This window comes from Mytilus edulis, chromosome 7 (genome assembly GCF_963676685.1).
Source record: "Mytilus edulis chromosome 7, xbMytEdul2.2, whole genome shotgun sequence".
In the NCBI taxonomy this organism is placed as follows: domain Eukaryota; kingdom Metazoa; phylum Mollusca; class Bivalvia; order Mytilida; family Mytilidae; genus Mytilus; species Mytilus edulis.
Window position 1 is genome coordinate 76,446,203 of NC_092350.1, and position 11,404 is coordinate 76,457,606.

At 30.7% G+C, this 11,404-nt stretch overlaps 1 protein-coding gene across 2 annotated transcripts; it reads left to right on the forward strand.

Annotated features, from left to right (window-relative positions):
* On the forward strand, positions 1–10,933 carry LOC139482248 (serine protease HTRA2, mitochondrial-like). Of its 2 annotated transcripts, none has more exons than XM_071265979.1 (8): positions 1–119; positions 3,750–4,157; positions 4,780–4,978; positions 6,502–6,696; positions 7,615–7,647; positions 8,596–8,710; positions 10,051–10,243; positions 10,710–10,933. In XM_071265979.1, the coding sequence occupies exons 2-8, from the start codon at positions 3,805–3,807 to the stop codon at positions 10,873–10,875; spliced, it is 1,254 nt and encodes a 417-aa protein (XP_071122080.1). In that variant the 5' UTR covers positions 1–119; positions 3,750–3,804; the 3' UTR covers positions 10,876–10,933. The 2 variants fall into 2 exon arrangements, with proteins under 2 accessions (XP_071122080.1, XP_071122082.1); XM_071265981.1 differs by having other exon boundaries at positions 21–114.
* The last annotated feature ends 471 nt before the right edge of the window (positions 10,934–11,404 follow it).

Here is an 11,404-nt window from a genome sequence, read left to right on the forward strand (position 1 = left end):
TCAAAACTGTTGTTGTATTTAGACATAGGTTAAAAATTAGCACGATTTTGGTAATATTCATCCTAAAATAATTGACAGCTATTTAGATTTGTTTACGATGCAGGGAGAAAGAAAGTATGGTAAAACAATATTACCTAAAAGACAAAAAACCGTAAAACAAACAAAAACACCAAACTCCAAAGAAAATTCAAATCTGAAAATCCCTTTAGTTTAAAATTCTGTATTCGCAAACATGTTTTTGTCAAAATTAATGTCGAAATCAAAAGGTGAAAAGACTACATGAGATCTGCCATCATCTGGAACTATAAATTATTATATTATAATATTTAATAATCCCAGATGAGATATGTTATAAACTATATGAAATATCTAATAAATTATATAAGATATCTTATATAAAGAGTATTGACAAGATATCTTATATACCTGTAAGATACCTGTAAGATCGTTGTGGGGCTCATATGGAAGGATCCTATCCTTTTTAGCCCACCCTATTTTGGTACACTTTCAAAACTGATACAATCATCAATCCTGCATGATTTGGTGCAATATTTCACACAATTAAAAAGTTATATAGAAAACTATTTGTGTCCTCATCAATTTCTTAACTGATACATGACTGACTCCCAATGACGGTCTATACTAATTTTAAAGGCTTCCACAGTTTTTGATGAAATAACTTCAACTGGTAGGTTATTCCAATCATTAATAATTCGTTGTGAGAAATGTCTTAATCGAAAAGAAGTGTTACATCTAGGTTTTGCTAATTTCCAATTATGCCCACGGGTATTTGTACTGATGACAGTAAAAAATCTTTCATAAGATATATCTTCGAATCCTTTTAATATTTTGAAAGCTTGTATCATATCAACTCTTCGCCTTCTGTGAGTTAGGGAAGGTAGTTTAAGTACTTTTAATCTGTCTTCATAGCTTAAATGTCGTATATCAGGAATTAATTTAGTTGCTCTCATCTGCACTTTTTCTACAGCATTAATATCTTTCTTTAAATGCGGATACCATATTGTATTTCCATATTCCACGTGTGGTCGGACCAACGCAACGTATAGTCTTAAAAATGTATATTGATCTTTAAAGATAAAAGTTCTGTTAATTAGCCCAAGTATACTATTGGCTTTATTTATTTTACTTGATATATGTTGAGAAAATTTAAGATCATTTTGAAAAATAATTCCAAGATCCTATAAAGAGTATTGATAAGACAGTATTGATAAGATATCTAATAAACTTTTAACTTATGAGTATAAATGTTTCTTGTCGTTTCAGTCAGGATGGTTTGTTTATGTTACGTATTTCTTTCCTTTCTTTTTTTTAACATAAATTTATAAGGCCATAAATTTTTTGTACATAAATTAGGCTATAAGTTTTCTCGTTGGAATTGTCTTACATTGTCATTTTGGGGCTTTTATAGCTGGCTATGCAGTATGGGCTTTACTCATTGTTGAAGGCCGAATAGGGACCTATAGTCATGATATTGTTAATTATTGTGTCATTTCGTGTCTTGTGGAGAGTGGTCTCATTGGTAATCATATATACCCGGTATTCTCTTTCTTATATTAACTTATATAATTATATAAGATATATGTTATGAAAACAGATTATATAGGATATTTTATATATTATATGAGATATCTTATATTTCATATGATAAAAGATATTATATAAGGTAATGGTATATCTTGTATTGACCTCATACAAAGACTATATTTGTTATATTATTAATTTCCGACCATATTTGTATCAAAATCGTCATTTGATTTTGTTGGAATTTTATAGATATCTGTTGTCTCCTTGACAATAACAACATATTAGTTGTTATTTCACTTGCTTTTTTTTTGTTTGTTTGTCATCTTTTGTATTTGAAGATTTTTTTCGTCAAATAATCATTTGTTTCAAAAAGTTTAAGACCGTTTAACAATAGCCTGAAATTCATTACATGACGTCACAAAGTATATCGGTTTTTAGATATTCTAAAAATAACCGTGCAATATGCTTTTTGCTGTGCAATATGCTTTTTGCTATCCGCCGTTTTTCTCTACCTTTGAAAATATAGTTTAACATGTGACTATCCCTAAACGAATCAAATTTGTTAAATTTAACGAATTAATAATATTAAAAGATATCTTATAAAATATATAAACTATACAAGATATCTTATGTAAAAAAATATTTATTAGATATCTCATATACTTTATAAGATATCTATTACACTTTAGAAGATATCTTATAAACCTTATATGAAATATCTTATATAATATATATAAGATATCTCATGTAATATATCAGATATCTGATAGAAATTATTTAAGATATCTTATATATTAAATAATGCCTCGTTCACACGGACATTTAATTCGAACTGAATTCGAATCGAATGCGAATTCGATTCGCTAATCACGTTCACACACTCTTCTTTTTTACCCAATTCGAATTAGAAATACGTTTTTGTTAATACGAATTAAAAGTTAACGTCGTTTCAATTGCAATGGCAATTGCAAGGAAGGACAAATAACCCTAAAAATTTCCACCAGCGGTGAATAACCCTATTATTCACCGGCGAATAACCGCTTGAGATTGTTGATTTGTACTTGAGTTATCTCCCATGAAAATGACGTCACAGACGTAAATAAACAAAATGGCAGCATTCACGTTACACTGGAAGCCCACCGATAGTCGAGGAAATAAGGCATTGGACATGAATAGAGTGCCAGCAGCTGATGATAGCTCTTATAGAGTAACGGTCCTTTTCAGGGCCATCAATATTTTACAAAAAGATTCTACCTTTGTTGTACATTCTAGAAATTCTAGAACACAAATGTATTTTCAAACGTCAGCTTGTCTTTGACTTTGTCTTGGTTATGTTAAGTTTAAAAAATATAGAAAGTGTTCGAAAGGCCTTTCCACTGTTAGTTCGGTATAATAAAACAATTGTGGCCCCTTAGAATCGATGAATATCCAAAATTGTCAACCCTTAAAAGTTATTTCACCTCGGGCTGCACCCTCATTGAAATAAACTTTCGTGTTGGCAATTTTGGATATTCAACTTTTCATCGGGTCATAATTGTATATTGGTTCTTTTGTCACATTAAAAAGTTTTTTTCCACACTTATACTTACATGTATGTAGAGTACAAATTCACTACAATATAAAATGAGAAGATGTGGTGTGATTGTCAATGAGACTACTTTCTACCAAAGTTCATATGAAGTAGATGCAAAGTCCTGCTTGTATATATCAAACTGACGGCAACCAAATGACACAAAAAGACAAAAGATATCTAGATCAGCATATGGTCTTCAACATGTTCAACAAATATAGACAAGTGTATATTCAAAAATTCCTAAGAGTCCAAAACAAGTACATGTATCTCAGTCTGCACCAAGAAAATTTCCGACTAATGGTCCAAAGACCAATATTCTGACATTTTTCTACACAAATTTTTGCAAAAATTTACTAACTAGTCCATGTAGTCAGAATAAAATTTTACTAAGCAATAAGGACTATTGGCTAATGGGCAGACATATAAAGTTCAAGTATGAATAAAAGAGCAGATTGTAAATGATTTTCCATCAGCACCTATTAGATGTACAGGTAATGAAAAAAAAAAGAAGATTCCAGTTAAAAAGAAAGAGCTATTCTCAACAGAATCAAACCAAAGCTAATTGTATCCATTTTCTTTTCAACCTTCTTATATAATTTTTATATAATTTAGAAATGTTTGTTTCTTGCAGATGAATGTAGTGCTTCAATGATTAGAGTCAATCTGTAAATAGCTAGGAAGCTAAGATGTCCAACTTTAGAGTGTTCTCAACCAAATGTGTCACATTTTTGAGAAATACATGTAATATTTCCAGCTCAACAATATTAAGGAGATCTCTCTCACAAAAGTCTCATCATACATATTCCGTTCCAGAAAATAGAAACAGATTAACAAAATTATTAACACAGATCTGTGGTGGATGTATAGCGTGTGGATTATCAGGGTATTGTTTAAAGGACAGGAAATTTATAACAAACAAATTTATAGTGAATGCCTTAGAACCTTCAGATGATAATATACCCAGAATGCCTTACAGTTTCCTGGCAGATATTGTAGATATGGCACAACCAGCTGTAGTCTATATTGAAGTTAACATACGGTAATTTGGATTATAAGCAATATATATAAAACTTAAATAAATCAAGGTATCCAAAAAATGAACATCATTGAATATTGTACTGTTACACCACTGTCCAAGGTTAGGGGGAGGATTGGAATTTCGCTAACATGTACAACCCGGCCCCATTCTGTATGTATGTGTCTGTCCCAAGTCTGGAGCCTGTAGTTCAGTTGTTGTCGTTTATTTTTTGTACATAAGTTAGGCTGTTTCTCATTTGAATTGTTTTACATTGTCATTTTGGGGCCTTTTGTAGCTGACTATGCAGTATGGACTTTGCTCATTGTTGTAAGCTGTACTGTGACCTATAGTTGTTAATTTTTGTGTCTTTTGGTCTCTTGTGGAGATATTTCTCATTGGCAATCATACCACATCTTCTTTTTAAAAACATGGCTGTTAGTTTTCTCGTTTGAATTGTTTTTCATTTGTTATTTCGGGGCCTTTTATAGCCGAGTAAGCGGTATGGGCTCACATGTATATCTTATGAAAGTAAAACTGCTTTGATAAATTGGTAATACATGTAATATAACAAATATTTGGCTTTTACACAAATAAAGAGACATGACAGAAAATGATTAAACAATTTTACACTTATAAATTTCAGTAATCCATATGGACATGGCGTTGTGAAATCTCACGGATCAGGATTTATAGTACGTGAGGATGGACTTGTTCTGACAAATGCACATGTGATAAGCCGACAATCAGTTGTTGACGTAAAGTTACAGGACGGTCGTGTAGTAAAGGGGCAAGTTCAGGCTGTTGATTCGGTTACTGATCTGGCTACTGTTAAAATAGAGGAAGTGAGTAGTTTTTTAAAATCTTTTTAGACTTTTATAAGTTTTGACTTTTAAAAGAAAGGGGGTTTTAAAGCCTCTGAGGTTTATACTATCTATAAGAATGCCAGCTTTTGATTGGTTGATAGCCAGTGTATTTTTTCTCATATTCTGGTTGATAGCCAGTGTATTTTTCTCATATTCGAACACATATATGACGTTACATAACAAAAACATTACCCCTCCATAACATGATATATCTGTTCATAAATCTATGTAACAGCAAACATACAACACAAAGATAAAAAAAATTGCATGTACCAGTTTCCTGTCTAATTTTCCTTAACTTTTTAGACTTGAATTTGGTTCTGAAAGCATGAATGAAGTTGGCACTACAAAACCAAATATGTACATGTATTAAATTTTATCCAAGATAAGTCTATCACAAAAAAAAATGAATAATATTCATATTATCATGACCAAGATTGACAGCACATCAAGATCCTTACTAAACACCACAATTATTATAATGTATTAAAAGAGGGACGAAAGATACCAAAGGGACGGTCAAACTCATAAATCTAAAACAAACTGACAACGCCATGGCTAAAAATAAAAAAGACAAACAGAAAAACAATAGTACACACGACACAACATAGAAAACTAAAGAATAAACAACACGAACCCCACCAAAAACTAGGGGTGATCTCAGGTGCTCCGGAAGGGTAAGCAGATCCTGCTCCACATGTGGCACCTGTCGTGTTGCTTATGTGATTACAAATCCGGTAAATAGTCTAATTCGGTAGGTCATATTCATGAAAGGGAAGGGGATTGTAGTTACGACGTAAGGAACATATCCGATATCATTTGTGAAACGGTTATTCCATAACGGTCAACCAACTCGTGATGGCGTCCGTAAAATTTACGAAGGGATGATTTCAACTTCACCATTTGGAATTCTTGGTTTAATAACTTCCTTGTGAGCAGCAAACCTCTATCAAGAAAATCATGATAGGAAATGCAAGCACGGGAATATCGTATCAATTGGGAGATATATACCCCGTATGCAGGTGCTACTGGAATTAAATTATTAAATTTGACCTTGGTGGCTTATGTAACCATGGTAACTGAATGTCACTAAATGGAATCCATCATGATCTACTTTGGGGTAACAGCCACTGATCCAGAAATTTCAAATTAGAGTGGGTCCACCTGAAAGAGGTTAAACTTTCATCAATTTCTATAAAATTTAAAGAAAGGGTTTTTCAAAGTGATAAATAATTTTGATTTCATTTGATATCTAATTCATGACGAAGTGATATTACTTTTGATATCATTTGATATCTAATTCATTACAAAGTGATATTACTTTTGATATTATTTGATATCTAATTCATTACGAAGTGATATATAATTTTGATATCATTTGATATCTTATTCATTACAAAGTGAAATTACTTTTGATATGATTTGATATCTAATTCATTATGAAGCTATATGATATTTGCTTTTTGACATCTATATTTAAGTTGTTTAATCTATATGTTTAGAAAAATTTGCCTGTGCTAAAATTAGGAAAGTCTTCAGCCTCAAGACCAGGAGAATTTGTATTAGCAATGGGCAGCCCTTTGACCCTAAACAATTCTGTGACACATGGTATAATTAGTACTGTTAATCGAGGCAGTCAGGAATTGGGAATGGGAGTTCGTGATATGGAGTATATACAGACAGATGCAGTAATAACGGTATGTTTATCATGTGTATTGTTATATATATTGTAAATTCAAATTATTGCGATGTTTTTATTATTGCGAAATATAGGACTGGGTTATAATTGCAATAATTTACACTCGCATTTTGAAATTCTTTATCTGAATTAAACAGGATTTTGCTCAATATCGCAAAGATAAAATTTGAATTTTAGTCTAAAATAACAAAATCGCAATAATAAATGCAAGCAATAATTTCTGAATTTACAGTAGCAAAATCTAATAAGAAAGATATAAAAAAGAAGATGTGGTATGATTGCCAATGAGACAACTGTCCACAAGAGACCAAAATGATACAGACATAGATACCTGATTAAGTGTATTTTATTGCACTGCTTATCAAAGTGAAAAATAATGCATCCAAATATAGACCTACAAACAGATCACATAATTAGTCACTCATCATTTAACAAATCAGGGATATGACCTACATGAATATATTAGACCTGCTTTAAAGAATACATGTATGTGTGCTAATATTAATGGAAAAGCAATGAACCTAATGTTCCTTCGATTTATTGGGTATTTTGTAAAAATGTAAACCAACTAATTTTAATTAAAAATTAAAGTTTCACAGATTTTATAAAAAAAAATTATCTTGTGTATATTGTGATATAAAGCAAATAAAAATCATGGCAAATGTGTCAAATTAGAGCAAAAATCAGAAAAATTGGGAAATTACAATAATGCATTGCTATTGATCAGGCTGGATCATGTGGATAGGGCTTGAAGAGAGAAAGTTATTTTGAGAAATAAAACAGTTTCACAGATTTTATAAAAAAAATTTATCTTGTGTATATTCACTGCATAAGTCTCTTTTATTTACATAGAAACACATGATTTCCAAAAATTTATCATATGTACTCTTCATTTTTTTTTTAACTTTTATTTCAGAAAGGAAATTCTGGAGGACCTTTAGTAAACATGGTGTGTATCTTAGATTTTAAGTAAAACAAATATGAGTGTTTCCTTGTCCACTATCTATGCGTCAAGTTTGATGAAAATTTACACAATGCTTATTACCACAAAACACAGCTGAAGACTGAATTTGGGTGGCATCACTTTGACTGTTCTAGAGTTATACCTTTTTACTAAATTACTGCAATGAATATAACTGATGATTTTTTTCATTTCAGTTCTCTGAGTTAATTAAGTTTGCCTTTCCAAATGTTAGAAAACTTATACACAATATTTGTTACCACAAAAATAAGATCAAATTCAAATTTTGGCAGCGTCACTTTTTACCGATCTTGAGTTATTTCCCTTTATAATGTTGTATGCAAGTGGGGGCATCAAATATATCCCATGGACACTTTCTCCATTTATTTATATAGTTTGTCTGATTTGGTAAACAGGTGCATAAATTATTGTTTGCCTTTTTGTACACAATTTTATAATCAATGTGAGATTAGTGAATACAATATTGTACTGGTATGTGAATTCTGGTGCAGACCATTGCAACTGATCAGTTGTCAGCTAAGTAGTCAGTGGTTTAATCTTAAAATTATTTATTACATGCTTTCCTTCAATTCTCTGTTGATAAATTTAGAAAATATTAAGAAAATTAAGTTCCAACTTTGCCATGAAAAGTTGACATTTTGCCATGCAAAGATGACATTCAATGATTTCAACTTTCTCTATTTCTTCTTAAACCTTCTGATTGTATAGCTCTCAAGTATTCATTTTCTTATTGCCATTTAAATATTAGGGTTAAGAGTATTTCTGAACAAGGTAAATCCAGAAAATTGTTTAATGCTGCCCTTGTCACAAGTATATATAAATTCTATCATGTCTATTGGGTAACCTTTTTCTAAATTGTAAAGTTTTGACAAATGTGGGCATGCTTTATTCGAAATTTTATATTTTTATTTATAGAAAGGTGAAGCCATTGGTATAAATACACTAAATGTAATGGCAGGGATTTCATTTGCTATACCATCAGATAGAGCTGCTGAGTTTCTGAGGAAAGCAGAAGAACTGGAAAAGAGAGGCATGTATTGCTTAATATTATTATATTTTGTGTGCTATAGGTGTACTGTGGATCTATTATTATTTGTGGAATATCATTTTGCATGGATTAAGGGGGTTCGCGGGTCTAAATCATTTATATAGGATGTCTCTATATTTTTCTATAAATGAACTTTATCTTATGGTTAATAGAAAAATAAAATAAAAAAATGGGGTCACCGTTTATTTGCGCTCACAATCTGCCTTCGAAAGAAGCATACATCTTTGCAAAAGTGTTTTTTTTCTGTTGAACTAATAGGAGAAATAAAGGTAATATCGAAATAAAAAAAGAAATTTATTACAGAAATCGCTAAAATTTTACAATAATTTAGTTTTAAGTACAGCATATATCGAAATTATATTAAAAAATATAGGTCACCGATGAGTTAAAAGAGATATTTCAATTTTAAAACCAAAAAATGGCATTTTTCCACCAAAGGGAGATAATTTGGAACTTTTTAAATGATGTTTACATTTTAAAAGTCATCTGGGACCAACACGAGTTAATTTTTTTGAATATTTTTTGTACCATATGATAAAGTAACAACTACAAAAGGTAATAAATAAAATTTGTAATGCAAAACAAATGTTTAATTTTTTTCTGAAATTTGTATACCCTCGAGCCTCCTTAAGTGGGTAAAGGAGAACCAAGAATTCAATTGTTCAACAAAATACAAGCATTCTATATGCTTGTTTGCTGATTCTGGTAAAACTAACGAAATCAAGTAACCACGAAATGATTTCAGTTTAATGTATCAAATTATTGGAATTGCTTTTTTCCATGAAGAGCAGGACCTGATGATCATCCTGTAGCATCTGAGTTCACCATCTCTCGACTAAATTTACAGAATTTAATTTTAAAGCCATTGAAGAAATCAGGGCTAATACTTACATCATTGAAAGGACCATTTGTGAGAGGGTTTGATGCCATCAAAACTAGTTAAATCCCCCACATTCTGTATATGTCTGTCCCAAGTCAAGAACCTGTAATTTAGAAGTTGTCGTTTGTTGCTGTGTTCACAAATTTGTTTTTATCTTTCACTATTTTGTACATAAATAAGGCTGTCACTTTTCTTGTTTGAATTGTTTAACATTTGTAATTTTGGGGCCTTTTATAGCTGACTATGCGGAATGGGCTATGCTCATTGTTGAAGGCTGTAAATTGACATATAGTTGTTAATTTCTGTTTCATTTGGTCTATTATGGAGAGTTGTCTCTTTGGCAATCATACCACATCTTCTTTTTTATATTTACAGTCCAACTGAAGTACGCATTGTTCATGCAGTATATAATTTATAAATATAAAACTTTTTTTTTATACAGCTGCCAACAAAGGCTGGTTTGGTATGGGAAGTAAAGCTGTTACAACAAGACAGAATCGTTACATAGGAATAACAATGTTTACACTCTCTCCTGAGTTTTTGTCAGATTTACAAGCTAGAGTTCCCAACTTTCCACAACACATAACCTCAGGGGTATTAGTACCCACAGTTATACATGGGTCCCCTGCTCACAGGTGAGAAAATATTACTGTTAATATGTACACTGTATTCAAACTTACAAACGACAAAGAGACTTGGTATATTCAAGACAGCAGACTAGGATCTGATTAGAATGAGATTAGCAAATTCTGCTAAGTGAATGAACATTATGACAAACATTGTTTATTCAAAACACACTTAGATCAACAATAGAGTAAAACTAAAATTAATGTATCAATAACTTTCAACTTTTCATAAAAGTTAAAAGATTTGAAATTGAAGATTTGATGATTTAAAGAAAGACATTAAAACATGGTTTTTTTTGGCCAATTTAATGTCCTTTCTTTACAAATGTTCACCTTTTTTGAAATAATAAATTCAGTTATACTTCAGAAAATAAAAGTGATAAATGCATTTTTTTTTTAATTTTTCAGTTTTAGTTCAAAGAGCCAAAATTGTATTTTAATATCTTTCTAAATGTTTTTTTTTTTTTTTTTGTAGAGCTGGAATTCAACCTGGCGATGTTATTGTGAGAATCAACGATAAGGATATAAAATCTTCGGCTGAAGTTTATAAGATCTTAGAGACAAGTGAATCTCTCATGGTACAAGTTTACAGACATAATCAGAAATTTCAGCTTACAATTACACCTGATACAATAGATTGATAATATATATGTATTTTATTTATTTTCTTTATAGTAAAACTTGTCTCATTGACATTCACACCAGACTTTTTTATTTATATACCTAAAGCAGACCTATGTTTTGCTGAAAAAGAAAATTGATGTTCATACTTAATTTTCTGATTAATTCCTATGTTTTAAATTAACCTACATGTAACTTTCAATTTTAATCTTTTAAAAAGTTCAAAAAAATATTGATACCATTAGATGCCTTCAAGTCTGAACCAAATGTGTTCACCTGAAGAGCAGCAATACAAGTATTGTTCCTTTATTAAGAAATGCACAAAAAAAAACTAGCTTCATTAAATTGATAGCCATATCTTCCAAGCCTCATTTCTACCTTTGAGAATGTAAAAAGCACAGTGCAGTGAAGTAACATTTTTTTTGTGCATATCCATGTCTGTGGCAACGAAAATAATTTATTAATGTTATCAGATATTCAAAATATATTAAAATATATAAACATTATAAACATTTAAGAGCTGATCAAACACTGTTTCTTATAGCATAC